This window comes from Dryobates pubescens, chromosome 12 (genome assembly GCF_014839835.1).
Source record: "Dryobates pubescens isolate bDryPub1 chromosome 12, bDryPub1.pri, whole genome shotgun sequence".
Classification (NCBI taxonomy): domain Eukaryota; kingdom Metazoa; phylum Chordata; class Aves; order Piciformes; family Picidae; genus Dryobates; species Dryobates pubescens.
Genome location: NC_071623.1, coordinates 26323658 through 26344140, shown reverse-complemented (window position 1 = coordinate 26344140; position 20483 = coordinate 26323658). Strand labels below are relative to the sequence as shown.

Sequence of the window (20483 nt, the reverse complement as noted above, 5' to 3'; positions counted from 1 at the left end):
TGAATTCTTTAAAAGTAACTGCTATGTCTGCAGATGAACAGAGAATCAAAACAACGATACTTTTTTTCTTTCTTCAAGATTAATTTTTTGTCACTTCCCTGGTGTTACACTATAGATCTACAAACAATAGGTTCTTCAATAATTTCTTTCTTGTGGAAACCCAGATTCCTAACAAATTCAGGAATTTGCAGCATGCTGACATAAATATTTAATGAGCTGCAGTTCTAAAAGAATCACAAAGTCTCCTATAAAAATCGCTGAAGCCCAAGACACTGCTGTAGCATTATTCTGATTCACTGGACATTAAGGCATATGCACGTAGCAATACTCTGGAATTTTCTGCTGTCTCCAACAGGTGCATGGATAGAATACATTTACCTGAAGAGAATGGGAAATATACTGAATATACCATCCATAATCCAGAAGGGAGCTTCCATCAGCTTCTACACGATGCTGGCTGTTGTGACTAACAGCCCTTTCTCATCATCAAAGGTAGATTTTCAGACTAGGAATTGCTGGTCACTTACATTTAACAGATTTCTGGAATTTTATCTTGATTTAGTATCACCATGTCAGGTTGCTGAAGTTCTTTCATGGTGCTTCAAGGAACAGTTTCATGAGCAATTATGATCTGATAAAATCTCATGTATAAGAAACGTCAGCCTGAAGCATGTGATCTGAAGTTTGCCTCTCGTGACTATCAGCACAACCTGAAGTCAGAAAGCTTCCTAAAAATAATTATTATTCATGAAATTCCCAAGATGATTCTGTTACTCAGTTATTTGTGTTCCCCTTGAAAATTTAGTGATGCATACTTGGAATTTGACCAAGATAACATGATAAGTTGGCATTTTTTTGTCAATTTGATGTGAAGAATGAAGAGCTAGGCATAAAATTCAAACCGATTCAGTGTGTTGGGTTTTTTACCATCCCCCTCTTATCTCCTTATCCCCTGCTCTGCCCGAGCAATGTGAGGATCTTCTGCCACGTACATCTGCAGCAGCTGCTTTGGAGGAACTTCAAAGAGTCCTACAGTTTTAACTCAAGTTGTATGTTCTCAGAGTGACTGTTCTTAAGTATGTTGCACCATGGTTTACAAAAGAAACAACATTCTCAATTCTAAGCCACTGTTTCTTCGTCTTTTCTGTTGTTAACACACGCAATGCCTATTGAAAATAGTCCTGAAGAACACGAGGTGTCAGAAGACGTTTGGTAAACTTGTGACAAGCAAAACTGACCTGCAGCGGTCTAACTATGGTCAGTAACAACACCTTGATCACAAATAAGCTTTAAACATTACAAGAAAAACAAAGCTATTTCTACTTGTCTAGATTTAAAATGCAAGGATTTTTTGCTTACAGTCTTTAACCTGGACTTCAAGGGATGAAGGAATCAGCCAAATGGTAAACTCTGTAAATGGGAAGATAATCAAGATAAAGTCACAGCTGCTGTAACCAACCAAATAATATTGCCACCTACAGACAAGTCACAAATTTCTGCATCTGTTCTCACTTCCCACTCCTGCTTTCAGCCAACTCAAAATGCTCATTTTGGCAGCCATACAACTTCATCTCATTTGGTGCTACAGTTCCTCAGTGAGAGCTGGAAAATTGATTGATAAATAAAACTCAGGCACTAATCACACCATCCACCTCTCCCCAAGTGCAACTTTCTACACGTGAAAAAGGATGAGGATTTCTAAGCATCAGCATCAGCTAATTTCCCCCTTCTGAACACTTGGGGGCTTGGGGGTTTTTTGTTTTTTTGTGTGTTTTTTAACTGCAGTGGCAAGGGAATTGCACAGATCGAATACTCCATGGTGCTTGAACAGACTATTCTGTCCCAGAAACTGTTCTTTTTCCTTTGTGGATGCTTTTATCACATCCATAATCTTTTTTGCACGTGGACCCCCTGAAATGCAGTTACTGTCATTCTAGTACTTCCTTGAGAGCGCTGGAACATGGATTTGGAGCTGTGCATCAACCAATCAGGTCACCATCAGCCAGTCAGGACTTTGGAAATATTCATGTGTGGAACTTCAAGTCATGTGAGAAGTTTGGGAAGCAAGACAGAAAACATCAGGTAGTAGAATAACATATGTAGCATGACAAGGATTTTACCAGAGTAAAATGTTTGTGTTTAATTTTATGCCATCTGTAGAATTATTCTCAAGTGATGCTGGTGATGAGGTTACGGTGGGGAGAAAAAAACCTACCCCTAAACCTCCCCAAAACCCATATTTATTTATTAATTCTATTAAATTTTGTGATTATCATTAATGATGACAAATATTTTGATTTCTTTTTATTATTTCCAAAATGCTGTAAAATGATAACTTCTGAAGACTTTGTCTGCCTTTACCATTTTCAGAACATAAAATGCTCTGCTTATTGAAATTATTCTTCCAACATCTTCAAGTGTAAACAGTTGTTAACATACTTGCTTAGTGATCTTTGTAAAGAAATATATAGATATCTGTATGAAACTGTGTTGAATGCATATGTTTTTCAGACTTCACTGATTATTTGTGTTTCACATTGATATGTGTGATACAGGTGAAAAGAAATCATGAGTATTGATTCACAAAGACTGTTCTGGTTGCTTAGGTTTTGTGTTTAATTTCTTTATACTCTATTAATACTAAGAAATAAAAACACATGGACTTAGTCTAGCAGAAAACACCATAATAATTCCAATTTAGTAGGTGTCCATTATTATTTCAGACAGACCTGAGAGACACTGGCATATTAATTCATAGAGATTATACTGGGATTTTGGTTTGTCACCAGTAGCGGCTCCAATACTTGTTTTTTTTTCCTAAATGAGGAGTTCTGCTGAGGACTACTAGGCTGGTGCAGTGTACTTTGTATTCCATGTCTGCTGTCTCTTCCTCTTTTGTTGTATTACAGTGCCACACGTGGTGCTAATGTATGCTCCCCATACTTAGTGCAGGAGGGTAATAAGCTTCAGAGAGGTTTTACCAAGGGCTATAAAGGTCTGGTGGGTGCAAGTCCAAAGATCAGTGCTGCTCTTGTTTGAGACTCTGTATTTGCTGCCCAAAGCTAAATAAGATGACTGATGGTATGGATAGTATACACATAGAAATCATCATTGTTGGTACATTCCAGTTTACAAGAACAGGAGAATATAACTTGCATGTTTTTCATTTTTACTATGGGCTAAGACTGCATTATGCAATTTTGTTCCAAAAAAGAAAACTTCTGTGTCTCAACTGTGTTCCTAATGTCTGTTCCTAGCTGTGCTTCAGCGTGACAGCGCTGTTATTGTTCTTTTTGTGTGTTAACACAGTATGTTCTTGACTCATTTTGCCAGATCTCTATTAACTGAGTTACACTATGGTACAATATATTCCAGGCACAATAGTAATTCTTAAGACCTTGTGAAAATTCATCATAGTATCTAGCATTTTTCTTTGGCATCCATTCACTCAAAATATTCTGGGAAACATCTCTACACATCGGCATCTGCTTCAGAACATTGTCTTTTGTTTATTTTGAAAATTCATTTATTCATGGAATTTTCTTGGTTTGTATTTGCATTCTTGTTCCCTGTGAGCTATTTCTGTCTTCAGGAATGACAGCCAAACAGTGTATTTTTGATCAGTTATTGTACCACGTTTGCAGGAGGAAGGAAAAAAAGAAAAAAGGAATTGCACACTAATCCATCTGCACAATAGGACTAGAGAGCAAGACTACTTCAACCGTTCATGAAGGATCCACAGTACAATGATACACATACAGAGCAATGCAGCAGGAAACATCATATATTTTAGATCATTTTATAAGCAAATTCAGAGAGACTGTTGTAAACATTTTTAGACCATTTCTTGAAAAAGTTGAAATTTGCTTCATTAAATACATATCTTTATGACAATTTTGGGCCAAATTTTTTTGCCTGTGTGTTTTGGTTCTGGTTAGCAGACTTTGCTTAACCTAACAGATCCCTCTCAAAATGCTTTCTACCATATATTTGATGCTGCGAATAGATGATATGGTTATGCAAACATCTCCTATCATTCAGAGTGTTTATTAAGTTGTTGTTTTCTTTTCCCCAAACTATAAATCTGAGTTGTATTACATCTGTCACTTTTGAATGAATATTTTTTCACATACATGAGAACATGGAATCATTTTGTGTACAGACCAATTTTTTTCCCCCAGCTGTATTAGAAAATAGTTAGATAAACTAAAGACAAGACTGAGAAGTTACTATAAGAGGTATTTGATCTTTAGAATTTTTTTCTCCTTCTTTTAATTACCTTTTTTGGGGTTTTAGACATGAGTTAGAACTCATATCTGTGGTTTTAAATGTGTGGAATTAGTTAGAGTGGCATATATAGTGAATTTTACAGCGAATTACAGTATTTGAGATTGGTATTGAACTGATACAGTTTTCCTTTGTGATCAGATACAATACAGCACTGCAAATTTTATACTTCTATATAAATACTGTTAGTGATTTTAGTGAGGGTCATAATTTATTTAACTCTTTTTATAGGAATCATGTTTGGTTTTCAGACAATGAAACATTACCATTTGGAATAGATATGTTTAATTTAGTTGGTTTTTTTTCTCTTTTCCATATATGCTTCTAATGACCTGTTACTGGAAAGAGAAAATTAAGCTGAGTGAATCTGATCTAAGTCAGAAAGTCATGGTGAGACAACTGTAAATGTTTTGTTACAGCTATAGGTCAATGTAATTTCACACAGAGACACTTTGCATTGTGCAAGGAGAAGGTACTAAAAAGGGATTTGGTTCCTCCTTGTATGTTTATAACACATGGTAAGGAAGGACAAAGACAACATTTTTCTCAAATACCTGTTTACTACTACTCGTGATTGTGTAGAGCTACCTTAGTGCTTTAGGAAGCCAGCTCTTGATGAATCACTACTACAGTATTTACTACTGTGTCTGTGATTCATAGTCACAGGTTGTTTCAGCATATGTCTTCTTCCAGTTATAAATGTGGCTTCTTAGGGCACTATTTTTAATCAAGGTAAAATCAGAACTAAAACTGCTGAGGCATGTGTACATTTTAGGCATGAATAAATATAGATTTACCATTGTACTACAGATGGTTTGTTTTAAAAAGGAAGCAACTAATCCATAAGTAAATAATGCTGTCATGAATTATGTCATGCAAAGCATTTTGGTTTATATATTTATATAACTGTATGATATATATAAGTAGTTTATATGAGTACAAGTACTTTGTCTATCAGAAATTAAAATTTACTTTAAATAAGAAATTAGAATTGTTTTAAGTAAATTGGATTATAATATTCCCATGATTTCCCATCAAAGACTGTTGGTAGGTAATGCAGCATGCTTACTAATATCTTCAGAGTTTTTTTCTTTTTATAAAGGTATATTGAAAATATAATTTTCAGCATTAGAAATTACTTGAGAGATAGCTAAGTGCTCTTAGTTGCTAATTTTTACCAATCCATGGGGGTTTTGGGTTGCTTTTGCATTAGAATTTTGTACCTTTATTGTATGTATCTCTGCTAAGAGGTTTGCACAGAAACCAAAATTCAGTGTTCCTAAATTCAGATGTGGGATTGGAAAACTTTTCTTTTCATAGAAACTATTACATACAGAATGCTGTATATGACAGCTTTATGTCATATATTTTAAGGTCTAAATTGTGTGCATTTTCCCTGTATTCAGTGAAGAAACAGTTGTACAGAGTTAAAAGCTCACTTAAATATCCACTGCCCCTTGGTGAGTATTTAGTGTAAAAAGAGAAAACTTAAGGGTATGTATTTATAGGACTGAACATTAAAGTATGTTTCAAGTTTAAATGTGATATAATTAAATAGTTACTGGTTTTCCCTCCCTTTTTCACCTTCCTCAATAACAAAGGTAGGTAAATACCAGTACTTTTTTATCAGGTATACTACTCCAAGAAGGCTGAAGTGTCAAACAGACAAGTTTCTGGCTTGTTTTGGTGTTTTTGGTTGGTTGGCTTTGGTGTTTTTTTCTAAGTGTTCTCTGATATTTTTATAGTCTCGAAATTCAAATAGCTTTTGAGGAGAGAGTGGTAGGGATAAGCTTTTTAAGAAATGGCTAAATATTAAATTTATGTTCTGGAAAATCAGAAGCCAGCATTCATTTTTATCCCTTGCCCTTTTCCATGCCTATTATGGAAGTAAAGTCCATAAATTCCATCTGCATTTGTGGAGAAAATTTGTATCATTTGTGAACATCTGACAAGAAAACGTGAATAGTGAAAATGAATCTGTGACTAGATTTCTCTGTTGACCATTGCTCAAGAAGATTGTTTTGTTTCATAGTTACATTTTTAATGAGAAAAAAGATAATTCTAAGATACTGTGGTCCTGCATGTATGCATTTTCATTAACTGAGGCATCATAATAAGATGAATGAGTGTTTAGTTCAACATTCCCATCATAAGTTAGTATATACTGTGGTTTACCTTGACAATGATCCTTTAAACATGTACTTATTCCATTGATTGCAAGGCACAGAAACAGATTTTCCCCCTTGTTCTTTTTGGTTCTTTATTTCCCCCCCTTTTTTTTTATTATTTGTTAAATTATTTGAAAAATTTAGAAGTTGCTTACCTATCAGTAGTAACTTCACCATAGTTGAAGATATGCTTTCAGGCATACTTATCAATGATGTTTAATATATAAAGCATACATAAATACACACACACATATCTATGTATGTAAAACCTTTCTTTTTCCTGAATCAATGTGAACAGAGCCCAGATGGCCGTATAGAAGTCAAAGGGCAGCATGGAAAATCGTCGCTGCATATTAAAGATGTGAAGTTGTCAGATTCAGGGAGATATGACTGTGAAGCTGCAAGTAGAATTGGTGGGCACCAAAAGAGCATGTACCTTGATATTGAATGTAAGTTCTCATATTTTGTTTTCTCTTTTGAATTTGTTTAAAAACAAACAAACAAAAAAACCCCAAACCCAACATTCTCAATGGAAAATCAATTTTTACTGCTAATTCATGTTTAAACTTGCATAATTTTAATAAGCATATCCTTCTGTAGGCCTTGGTACTGAATTTTGTGGAGGAATTGTGTATTTTCTGAAGTTGGCATGCCTTTGTCACTGATTTAAACAGGACAGGATTTAATCTGATCATATTCCAGTGGTATTAACCCACAATTAACTTTAAATCTCTGGGATAGTGGAGACTGCTTGTGGGTCAAAAGTATTCAGGGGGGAAAGATGAGAACTGAACTGAGCAACAGCTTAGTCTTGAGCTTAACCTTTGATGATTCAACAAAATCTTCTGTCTTTTTCATAGTTCTCTGATTTACTAATCCCTCAACAACTCTCTAACTCCTGTTAAAAGCCCTCCTGGAGCTTACAAGTTTGTGACAATCTCTTTTAGAGACTGTCTTTTTCCAGAACTCTGTAATAGCCAGGAAAAAAAGGGGAGATTAATTTGGCTTAGAGGGGAAGCTGTTGCTTTTGAAGAAAATCAGAGGATATAAACATGGAATATGCACAAATTCCTTGGGAAAACGTCTCTTCAAATTGTTCTCCAAATTCATGAAGCACAGATCTTCAAAAAATGAAAAATAAAAAAGCAAAGGATATTTCTTTTATATTTCATTGTTACTCTGTTTTTGCTAGAGATTTCCTATATATATTTGTTTTGCATCTGCAATGTTGCTTAACTAAGCTTGTTTAAGATTGAGACTCTGAATGGAGATAAGTCTTCCCAATGGGAAGATAAAAATTAGAATACGATTTGTGGCAAAGGAAGATAAGTTACCATTTGAGACTGCTAAGTGATTTCCTGAGGAGTTCTGAAAGTGAGTTCAGTATTCAGATGGTGGTCCTAGCTTACTGGAAGGCAAGCAATGCATTATGACACAGTAAATGAGTGTAAAAATAAAATGAGAAATTGTCAGAGTTGTAATTGGATGTTAGGAATGGGGAGATTTGCCAGTGTAGCAGACCTAAGTATTTATTAATGACATTGACATAGCTCCTCTTTCATACATAAAAATAAGAGGGGAATTAAAACTTAGCAATATCTTACTATTCTTTTGGAAAGATATCAATTTACTACAATTGTTTCCATAATGATTGCACTGGCACACTGATAATCACTTTTATTTCTATGAATGCAAAGAAAAAACCTAGATAACAATGCAAGTCCAGTGAACATTTCTGCAAAGTCTCGTCCTACTGTACCCAGTCATATGAAATATCTTACTTGATTAAGGTTATGCATGCATTATGTTTTAAAATTAAACATTTATACCTTTCTGTTCAGAAGAGAGAGGTATGATGTACTACATTTTATGAGAAGTGGTCAGTTGGAATTTAAGAACTTATTACCAGCACAGAATTCATACTTAAAGGGCATAACAAAAGCTCTGGGTTGATAGGATACAGTATTATGGTCTAAGACGCCTCTCTGGGTGGAAGATGCTAAGAATTTAAAAGTTGCATATTCTCATTATGGCATGGTAGACAATTTTGAGTATGTTTGGGAACAATCAAATATAATGTATAAGAAAATGAAATTCTATATTATTTGAAGTCTAAATGTATGCCTTGGTGTACACACTTCTTGACACAAAACAAAACTTTCTACAGTTCAGAAATCTTCTGAGAAAACAGCTTTTAAAAGAGCATAGAAATAATTCTCTCATCAAGATTACCACACATTGCAATATTTATTTTTAATGAGTAACACAAGATTTTTATTTGTTCAAGAACAAAATTCTATAACTAGAGTTCTCAGTCTAAAAAACTATAACTAGTAATGAAGTTTAAAGCAAATATGTATTTCCCAGTAGAGGTGTTCTTTGAATAACAGAAGTACAACTTTTTCCATATCCTTTACATGTCAGGTGTTTTTATAATGCAGACATTTTTGACCTGATACAATATGGGTTTGTTCCATTCATATTCTGATTAATAAGTCAAAGAAGTGTGGGGGTTTGTTTTGTTTAACAACTTTGCTCTGTTATATGAACTGCAACTGTAGCTTATTTATCTTGCTCACCAAATATTACATTAGTCTAATGGTGAAGACTTACATTCTCTAAAAGAGTGTTCCCAGAAAGAACTGTCTTCAATCCAGCTTCATTTCCCATCAGTCTAGTCTATGTCATCAACATCTATAGTGAAACAGTCTCTTCAAAGAATCTGTCATTACCACCAGTACCTCATTACCACCATTTCCATACAACGCTGTGTTGTCACACGTGTAACAGACCTTTTCTCAGCTACAAATGCCTTCTTTTATGAAGAGAGTGCTACAGTTATCCTTCATTGCAATTACTTCACTTCCTAAGTTGCAGGCTGCAGGCTTTCAGAAAGAGGAACAGGTTCAAAACCTAAGCAAGAGTGGTTTGTATTTTTGCAGCAAAATGGGAAAAGAGGGAAATTGTTACAACAATTACAATTGTTACCAACATGGAAATTGTTGCAATGTAAAATTGTTGCAAAATTCTGTGAAGTCAGTATTGAATAAATTATTTGACTTTCCATGTATTATTTTCCAAGTGATATTTTTTCAGGATGCTAATTGTAATTACTTTGGGGGCGGGGGGGGGGGGGGGGGGGGCAAATATTAATTTAACATATTACATAATCCCCTTCAAAACATTTTAAATTTCACTTCAACTGTTTTGGGTTTGTTCTCTTTAAAACCAATTTTTATTAGAGTTGTTTTGGTTTGGATTTGTTGGTTCTTTTTTTTTGCCTAATCACTAGTGAGCTTATTTAGCAGAACTTTTGATAGTTTTAATAATATTCCAGTATGAACCTCAATATTTTAAAATTAATGTAGAAAGAAGCAAGGCTTAATTGTTTATATTGTTCCATTGTTCCTTGACAGGACTAATCAATGCACCTATGCCATTCTGCAAATTAATAACAAAATGAGAGCAGTTTTGTTTATATGTTTTAGTATATTTGACAGTTTTTGTGGTCAGGAAAGGAGCATGTTCCCATCATATCCTTAAATGTCTGTGCAGTTCAGCAGGTCTAATGGAGACATAGAGTGTTCTGGTGTCACTGTCGCATTGTTTGACTTACTGACCCCTGTCAGAGACTTAAACTGATGGTAGGATTTCACAGAATTTATGTACTTTATCCTTTTTGTCTGTTGGGTTTCTTTTGATAAGAACTGTTCTGCAGGACAGGAAGAGATTATCAGGATGATGCCAAGTGGGCACAGTCACAACTCTGTCTTTTATCCAAAGTAATTGCTAGGTAGACATGAATCGTAGGGATCCCAGAGGCATTTTGAGGATTTCTTCCTACAGAGTAATCTTTCTGTTTAGTTATATTTAGTTTTCCTTATATTAACTATGAAAAACAAATGTAAAAGATTGATACCATTATAAATATTATTTACTAATGGGTTTATTCTATTCTATTCTATTCTATTCTATTCTATTCTATTCTATTCTATTCTATTCCATTCTATTCTATTTCATTAACTATGAGATATTATTATAAATATAAGGTCTAGTGTGTATTGGATAATAATAATGGCAGAAGTGTGATGGCATATATAATGTCTATTAGGTATTGGGTGTTAAGATGTGTCTGTAGTGATTACATATGCATTTATCCCAGGTAAAGAAATAACTATTGATTTTATTTTATAAAAACCGTGGACAAATAGATAAAAAGTGAGACAAAGCAGTAGATACACAGAGATGAGGCTTTCAGAAGAGCCTAAGGAAGTTAAATGTACAAATCTCAGTGAATTACAACTTGCTATGTAAATGTAATACTGTCAGGTGCCTTTCAAAGGGCTTGAACAGGCCAGTTATGGGCAGTAGTCTATGATCCTTAAAAGTGGCTTTCTACTTGCCATTATAGTTTGCTCTTCATTGTATCTGAACTGTTGTTGTTAGCTCAGTCAGAAGTATTTGCAGCACTCAGTGATGTACTCCTATGCACACACTGTGTAAGGTTCTGATCTTTCTGATTGCTCTGTGTCACCAAGTGCAAATTCTTTTGGAGAATACTCTGTTACTGGAGAAAATATGTTAAGCCATGTTCTTTGGAAAAGCATCTGGTCTTCCATATAAATAACTTACATAACTTTCATTACTTTCATAACTTACAGTGTTTTGTAGCTGCAGTTAGCAGTTTTCACATCATTCAATTTAGTTAAAGCTCCACAATTTTATTATTGATACTACACTTATTAGATATGCTGGATGGTCCACAAATACGCACTGTGATGCATTTTGAGATGAACCAAGAGAATGGGGTAGTGTAAAGGAAACATTACTGAGAGTGGCATTTCCTGAAAGAAAGATGTCCCATTTCAAAGATTTGAAATGATGAACTGGCTTGCAGAAAACCAAACAAATCCCCCCCCCCAACAACAACCAACAAAATCCCACAAGCTCTGGTAATTACTCATTACATTACTCATGGTAATTGCAAAACTAGTATATTATAAGTTTCATTTCCTTTTATATTCAGAAACTTCAAGTGCAGATCTTGCATGTTTTTCCTTGCAACCCCATGACTGTGCTAGTAGCTGTAAAACTGTAGAAGTTGGTAACCCTGAAGCTCTGTAGTTCCTATCTTCCTTTTTAAGGATGATTATATGTTAAAATCTAATCATCTGCCTTCATCTGTTAAGTCTTTCTGACATTATTCCCTGCTACAAAGAATATGTTACATTTACTGTACCTGTTGGGGAGGTTCTTGTGCTTTATCTCCAAGGAAAAACTATTCATTCCAAAATATTAAGTATTGTTAAACAGATATGAGGGAGAAAATCCAAGAGAAAGATAGATGGCTCTTAACCACATTGTGGGGAAGTTACAAAACTTAATGTACCTCTAGAGGATGGATGACAAGGAAAGTAGTAGATTTGCTAGAGGATGTGATTTCTTTAATGTCTGTGGTAGTTTGAAACTTATGCCAGTATTAGCCAACTAAGAGATAAGCTTCCAACCATATGCTGCAGGAAGTGTCTCAGTGTCTTAGGCCTGACAGTCCCAGTTGTTTTCATTGTATGAGTCAGGAAAACAAATTATTTGAGGAACAAATAGCCAAAAGATTGAAAGCCTATGCTCTTAAAGTAAGATTTTAATTTAATCTGATTCTGTAAACAAGTTTACTATTATAGTTGTCTGGACACATGTGCTCAATCAAGTAATTTGTCATATCTAATTTTGTGTGTGATGCCAAACGTACACCAGAGCTGCATCTCTGAAGTTAACGGAATTACCTTCTGGATGAGTCAGATGATGTATTAGTCTGTTCTTGAAGCACTGTTCTTGGACATTATACCTAACAAGGGTATCTAATGCTAGAGACAGTTTTTAGGTCAGAGTGCTTCTCTTACATTGTCTTGTTATGCAGGTTATCCAGAATCACTCCTCCTAATTGGATTGCTAACCCATCAGGTTCTTTTTTCCCTTTGGGAAAAGAAACAATTGAGTTTAGCTGATGGTGTTGTCGTAATATTCACTACTCTAAAATGCCATTGTTATAACTGCCTATAGAATCCTGCAGTCATAGAACAGTTTAGCTTCATCTTGTACCTTTGTGATACAGTCTTTATGCCTTCTAAGCACCTTTTTTATTTGGGTTGCCTCAGGTCTCCAAAATAATACTGCATCTCTCACTGTTCAAGCCTGTAATACTGCTTAGGAATTTTATTGTATCCCAGTCTGCATCAAGAGAAGTGTGGCCATCAGATTGAGGAGGTGATTCCTTTCCTCTACTCACCTTTTGTGAGACCCCCACATGGGGAACTTGTGTTCACCTCTGGGGTCTTGAGCAATGGGAAGACGTGAATCTGTTGAAGCAGGTACAGAGGAAAGTGACAAAGATCAGAGGGTTGGAACACATCTCCTATGAAGAAAAGCCAGGAGGGTTGGAGTTGCTCAGCTTGGAGAAGAGAAGGTTTCAGGGAGATTTTATTGCATCCTTTTGACATGTCAAGGGGGCATTGAAAAAAGCTGGAGACAAACTTTTTAGTAGAGCCTGTAGTGATAAGACAAGGATGAAGTTTTAAACTAAAAGAGGGTTGTTTCAGGTTAAATATAAGGAACACAATTTTGGAGATGAGAGTGGTGAGGCACAGGAACATGTTGCCCAGAGAAGTTGTGGATGCCCCCTCCCTAGGAGTCAAGAGCAGGTCAGATGGAACTTTAAGCAACCTGATCTAGTGGAAGATGCCACTGCCTCTGGCAAGAGTTCTGGACTAGTTGGTCTTCTAGCGTCAATTCCAACCCCAAACATTCTATGATTCTATGTATCTATACCAATAACATGATTTTGTACCTTTCTACAGTTCTTTGCTTGTTTGTTTTTCAGTACAGCACCATAAGATTCAGATATAAAAAATGTCTCTTTTTTTTCTCCTTTTTTCTTCCTTTTTTTTTTTTTTAATGGAGTGTACTCAAACTCCTAGTTTTATATTTAGCTATTTAGAAGTCATTTGTCAGACACCCCCTGAGTTACATAGAAGCTAAGCAGACCATGTTTTTGTTTTTAAATGTTTTAACTTTCTTGATGATCTGCATGGAAGCTTCTTTCTTTGTATACAGTACAAATATGCATTTAAGTGTTCTTAACATTTTGTTATCATAGAATTGCTTAGGTTGGAAAAGACCTCTAAGACCACTGAGTCCAGCAGTTAACCTAGCACTGCCAAGTCCATCTTCAGGGTCTACCCTCACATTTCTACTTGGTGGTTCTTCAATTTCAGTTTGTAGAATTGCTTGATAACTCTTCTGTTTATGAACTTCATTTGTTTCTTGCTTATTCAAGAAAACTGGGGGGATCAGATTTTGTAGACATAAAATGGTCAAGCTTCTGTTTTTTAAGTCCTGACTTTAAGGTTTATTATTTTTTTATGTTCTATTTTATATTAAACATATTGTGTGCTTCTGTTTGATAAATAGTAGTTCTGTAACCATTTAAGCATAGTTCACAATTAGTGATGAAGACCATGTAAGAAAAAGTAAGATCTCTTTATATGTTATTTCCTTCCAACATTTAAATTTTTTTCTTTTATAAGAACTGTGAAGCATATTTTATTTGTACCATAAAAATTATATCCAGAGTTATTTTCTTTGTGTGAAACATCACTCCAGGTCTGTGAGTACGAAATCAAATATCTGACTTTAGAATTTGTCTGAATCAAGTCATTAGCACAGTCCTCCTAATTACAAATAAATTTTCAGTAGCAAAAGATATGATTTACACAAGAAATGTTGGAAGAGCTACTCCCTCTCATTTTCTAGAGACCATTAAACTATTTCTGCTTTCCAGAGAAACAGTGAGTAGAACAAATAATTCTTGTCACTACTGGCCATTGTGATCCGAAGATCATAGTTTGCAAACCAGCGATTTCCTCTCTGTCAGACTCAGTGTTTGGCTGTACACTTAAAGCAGCCATTTATAGGCAGGTTTGTAATGAAGATACTCCATCTTTTTGCTTGCTGGTAATGTGATGATTTTATATGGAGCAGGTATAAAGATTGTCCTAAATATTGTGTTGACACACACTATTTTGTCTGAATTATGTAGAATATGTTCAAATAATAGAATAGGATAGGAAAGGATAGGATAGGATAGGATAGGATAGGATAGGATAGGATAGGATAGGATAGGATAGGATAGGATAGACCAGGTTGGAAGAGACCTTCAAGATCAACCCATCATCCAACACCACCTAATCAACTAAACCATGCAACCAAGCACCCTATGAAGTCTCCTGTTGCAATATTTTCTTTGTCATTTTAGTTTTATTCACCCAAATAAATATGTCTCTTTAGAAAGATTTCATAAATTATAAGTTGGTTCCAGTGAGAAACGGGTGAAGCTTTTACATGTCTAGGACAATTTGGAAAGTGAATGTAATTTCTCCATAGCAAAAGATGACACTGTAAAGTCAGCAAATAAACAGATTATGTAAATATTTCATAGGTCACTTCTTCTGAACAAGGGTCAGGCTGATGAGTTTTCAGTCCTCAGGAAGAAATGTTTGTTATTTCTGAGACAATGTCTTTCAAGGGCTTAGTGTTTTCTAATGCTAAATAGAATTAGCAGATATTCTCTTCTGGAGAATTTCTGCTGAAACAGTTTCAGAAGATGTGGTAGTTTTAGGCTATGGCTTTAAAATTTGTTCGCCAATCTTGAACAGAAAGTAGTAAAATGTAAATAAATGACCAGTGGGTGTAAAAAGGAAAACAAAGATTGTTCTAAAGAGTCCCATTGGAAGGGAATAAGGCACTTAAACTAGTTGTACCAAAACAATCTCTCTCTCTTCTCACATCCTCGGGCTGGTAGATACTAACTTGCTTCTGCACCACCTCAGCTGCACTGCTTTTGTTGTGACTTCTTTACTTCTGTCTCTTGTCCCTTTTGTACAGGGGGGCAAGGAGGAGGCAGGGAGGGAGAAGCTAGTATCTTCCCCTGGTCCTTGGCCAGGGGAGTTCATGTGCTGTTTATTAATTGTAAATACGTGTAAATATTGTAAATCCTGTATATTTTGTACATATTCATTGCATTTCATTGTAGATTGTAGGTTTGCTTGTAAATACAGCTTTCATTTGCTTCCAACTGAGGTGTTCTGGCAAATGTAATGTTGGGGGGAATTTTCAACCCACCACAGAAGAGAAAGCTACCAAAATAAACACTCAAGAAACTCAAGACTGAATACTGATATTTTCATGGTCCATAAAAAATTGATATAGCAATCAGTTGAAATTTCTATGTGGACATGCATACTTGGATAGGAGTACACGGCTCCTGTCAGTTAATAGTTAATACTTGTGTATCACTTGCTTTTTCCAGATGCTCCAACATTTGTGTCAAATCAAACTATGTATTACTCTTGGGAAGGCAATCCCATCAATATAAGCTGTGAAGTGCTAGCAAATCCATCTGCTTCAGTTCAGTGGAGAAGAGGAAAATTAATTTTACCAGTTAAAAACACAACACATCTGAAGACCTACAGTACAGGAAGAAAGCTGATTTTAGAGGTAAGGCTTACCAATGGAAATCAGTGTGGTGATATAAATTAATTTCTTCCAGTTTTGCACCATTGTGAGTATTATAGAGTGGATTTAAGAATAAGACTTACAGTTTAATAAATAATGACCTTTTCTAAAAGAAAGATATTTGTGAAGTGGTTTATCTCCATATATCTTGTGAGCTTTTGGGAAGTAAACCTCATTTTCATGGCTTATGCTCAGTTTTCAATCTGTAATGAACAAAAATATAACTTGCTCTTCTTGGAAGTAAATAAATATATAAATAACTATAAAACTAACCCATTAGGCTAATACTAAACATTAAAGTGACTAATTATTATGTGTTTGGCATACACCAAAAGATTTGTGTGGCTTCAGTCAGCAGCAAAGCTGAAGAACTATGTGATAATAAACTGCATCTGAATTTGAGCAGAGCTGTTTCCTCATGGAGGCTTCCTTCTTTTATCTAGAAGGTACATGTAAGAACAAAACCTGAGAGGGGCAGAAGAATTGACTAAATAGTGAACAACTTTGCAATAGTGTATAGCAAATCATTGTCCTTAGTTAAATATCTCACAACAAAATGGAAGCAATGTCTCCAGCCCAGATCTCACCTGTTACTGTCTTCCTACACAGCTGAGGAAGAAGTTAGTTTTCTCCATTCTCTCTCAAGTATAAAGCTTATGTCTTAGCATAAGTTTCTCACTTGCCATAAGGAAATGGTTGAGAAACTACAGAGCTAATTACAGTCTGGTTCCTACTTCAGATCCCAAGCAAGTAACCTCATTTCTTGTAGCAGAGAATATTTAAAGAGAGACAGATTTACTCTTGTTTGAAGTTATCTTTGGGAAGGACTTTGGGGAGGACACAGTATTTTATGTAAAACATAGCAATACAAAATATGCTTTATAGTATGTGGCTTTCTAAGTGCTCTTCCATTCTACTCTTGCTTGAATAGTTGGTTAGGCAAGCTGTATTCCAATAAGGTTTTAGCTCCCTGTTGTATCTATCTTATTATCTGTTCTGTCTTAAATCCATATTAACCAGTTGAGCCATATGCCTTACATCTTTTTTTCCCCCCTGCATGTCTTCAGCATTGTGAATCTTCAAATAATAAAAAGTAAAATACTGTTCTTGCAACCTCTACAGAAATCAGCAATTTTCAGACCTTTGAATGCTTATTTCATTCAAAGTATCAGTTTGTGCAAAGAGTATCTGTGAAAAAAGGGAAGTTTCTTGGACTTTTCTCTTGTTTGAAAGTAAAGTTGTAAAGATGACCAAGGTTACCATTTTCCATTATTTCACTTTGTCATGTGAATTTGAGAAGGGAGAGTTCAACATGAAAGTGAGTGTACGTGGCAATTTGGGCTGGGTGCCTCCTGCTGCAACCATACGGGGTGCACCTCTGGTGCGGGTGTCCAGCCCAGTGGGTGGACACAGGAAGCTGTGTATTTCATACCCATAGTGTCCTGCTCCCTATAAATCCATCTGCAAGGTCTCACACTTCCTCTTTCTTCCCTCGCTGCTACCGTGGGAGATGCTCCCAATCTGGTAATGGAAGGGGAGTTATCTCAGGGCTTCTTAGGCCTGATTTAGGCCTAATGCCAAAAGAAGAAAGGGGAATGGCAATCTCAGATCTGGCCAGCTGAGATTAGCCTAACAGTGGAGGGGAGGAAGAAAGAGCCCTGGGGGTTTTGGGTGTACCCTCAGGGAGGGAGAAAGGAAATGCTGGGAGGCTTCTGTATGCTTTGGGATCCTTTTGGTCACTGCACTTGTAGTTCTCTGTACAATACTCAATGCTTCCCCATTTAAACTTTACCATCACGTCTGCAAGCCATTTGTTTCTCGTTTTTCTGCCCTGGTGGGAGGCAAGAGAGGATCTGCCTCAAACTGCCACAGTGTATTTTGATCTGTATTTGAGAATGTACTCAACAGGCTGAAGTAAAACACATCTGCATGTTGCTTGAGGAGAATATATTTGCTGATTGGTTTAAATAATTGTGATATTTGATTACAAACGTGTTCTTTTTACAGATTGCTCCCACATCTGACAGTGATTTTGGACGTTATAATTGTACAGCCACAAACAGAATAGGATCAAGATACCAGGAGTATACACTTGGTCAAGCTGGTAAGCTAAAAAGTTGTTTCCTTTAAGTTTTTTCTTTTAATTTGTTTGGGTTTTTGTTTGGTTGGTTTGGTTTTTTGTTTGGTTTGGTTAGTTTCTTTGTTTGTTTGTTCAGTTAAGTTCAGTCACACTCATCTTACTCCATTGCAAAGTTTACAGTTAATTTTATTTATCTAAAAGTTGAGTTGCAAAATAAAGTAAGGTAAACTAGTTCACTCGGAATATTTATCTTCTTTGGATTTAATTTTAAAGTCTCCTGAAAGTGGAAAAAATGGAATTAGTTTAACTTTTTCCCCCTTTGCTCTCACTACTGTGTCCAGTTCTGGGCCCCTCAGTTTAAGAAGGACATTGAGACACTTGAATGTGTCCAGAGAAGGGCAGCAAGGCTGGGGAGAGGGCTTGAGCACAAGCCATATGAGGAGAGGCTGAGGGAGCTGGGATTTTTTAGCCTGGAGAAGATGAGGCTCAGGGGTGACCTCATTGCCCTCTACAACTACCTGAAAGGTGGTTGTGGCCAGGAAGAGGTTGGTCTCTTCTCCCTGGCAACCAGCACCAGAACAAGGGGACACAGTCTCAGGCTGCGCCAAGGGAGGTTTAGACTTGAGGTGAGGAGAAAGTTCTTCACTGGGCGAGTCGTTCGTCATTGGAATGTGCTGCCCAGGGAGGTGGTGGAGTCACCATCCCTGGAGGTGTTCAAGAGGAGATTGGACATGGCACTTGGTGCCATGTTCTAGTCATGAGGTCTGTGGAGACAGGTTGGACCCGATGATCCTCGAGGTCTCTTCCAACCTTAGTTATGCTGTGATACTGTGCTGTGATACTTCTTTTATTTGTAACAGTATGTATTCATTACTTAAGTGGAGAAATGTGTAGTTTGCAATCAATAAAAAGCAGAAAAAATTAGGAAAGTCTTTTTTTTCCTTTTTTCTTCCTGTTATTTTCTTGATATACCAAGGGTGACACAAGACTGAAATGCTTCAGCAAAGGTTTTCTGCCTTCATTTGCGCTTTTAGTTGTGTAAAAGCAGAGTTTGACCCAGAGTGCAAGTTTGAATTAATTTAAGCTCTAAGGTGTTCTGCAACCAATTGTTACAGAATTTCTGAATACTTTTAGGGCCATCTATTATTGGTTAGACAAATATAAAAATATGACTATGTTTTTTCCTTTGGGAAAAAATAACTATTAACTCAGAGTGGTGAGTTCCACCTACAGGTGGAAATAAGGTGGTGGGTTTGTTTTTTTTTTTAAAGTAGGACATGTATATTTTTATGATTGTAAAAGTTTCATCTGTACCCTTTTTTTTCGCCATTTTGATAAGAAAATAAACTTATTGGAGCTCTGCTCAGAGGACTTTTGGAGGTACATTGCTGAAATGTGCACATCTAGTCATAGGGCTGCTCTCTTATCTCACTCAATTCTAATCAATATCTCTTTTGTGTGTGTGTGTGTGTGAGAAGAACTTCTAGGAAAGAGTTTGTAGATTCTTCAGTCATGTTCTTGATCATTTACATTGTCCCATTTGTTTAATGCAATTACTGGAGCAACTGAGTTTCTCTAATAGGACAACAGTACTATGTGTGGCATGAAATATGAAAAAGTAATACTTTCTATGATGTTCAAAATTGAGGTAGCAATAGAAAAGCTCTAAATTTTAAGGAAAGGCACAGTTCATTTCTGTTCTCTCTCTACATGAGAAATCTCAAGAGTTGTAAGAAGTTATCATTGCTTTGAATAGGTAAACTATTATCTATTATATGCATACTATTTTTACCATCACTTAATTTAGGAAACATATTTAGCCCTCTAAAAATCTCGGAACTTCATTTTCTAAATATTCATGACTGGTAGAGAGTTTCTAGAATTACATCAAATATACCAAGCAAAAGGATGGCACATAACCTTCTGATGTTAGTCAGTTAGTCTATTTCTCTTCAGTAGCACACTCTTCCTTTGGGGCAACAGATACAGCTCTTGCTTCTACAGTAGCACTGGCTGTACTTGTTCTGATGGGATAGGTGCTATGCTTGTCTCTGGAGTAGAGCAGAGTAGAATAGAATAGAATTAAACAGGTTGGAAAAGACCTTTCACTTAAGCAAAATAAAATCAAAGAAAAGGACTTTACTTTCCTGTTTCTTAAATAATTCCTTGTTTTCCCTTAACTTACAATGATTTGGTAGAATAATGAAGTTTTTCCCAGGGAAAGACAGCAAGGCAAGATTTAGCCACACCTGTAGATGTAGGAGAATTTTTCCTCCATTCTAAGGTGCAGATATGAACTACTTAATGGAGATCTTTGACTCCAAAGTTCTGCTCCCAGACCCATCTCTTTCCTTGCCACGGTCCTGATATTTGTTCTG

The 20483-nt window shown here is 35.9% G+C and overlaps 1 protein-coding gene across 1 annotated transcript in view; it reads left to right on the top strand.

Moving 5' to 3' along the window:
• Positions 1 to 20483, top strand: part of NCAM2 (neural cell adhesion molecule 2) — a 198250-nt gene that overhangs the window by 124456 nt on the left and 53311 nt on the right. The window contains exons 9-11 of the mRNA XM_054165884.1: positions 6754 to 6904; positions 15820 to 16007; positions 18033 to 18129. Coding sequence (XP_054021859.1) covers positions 6754 to 6904; positions 15820 to 16007; positions 18033 to 18129 — 436 coding nt within the window. The remainder of the gene's footprint in view (positions 1 to 6753; positions 6905 to 15819; positions 16008 to 18032; positions 18130 to 20483) is intronic.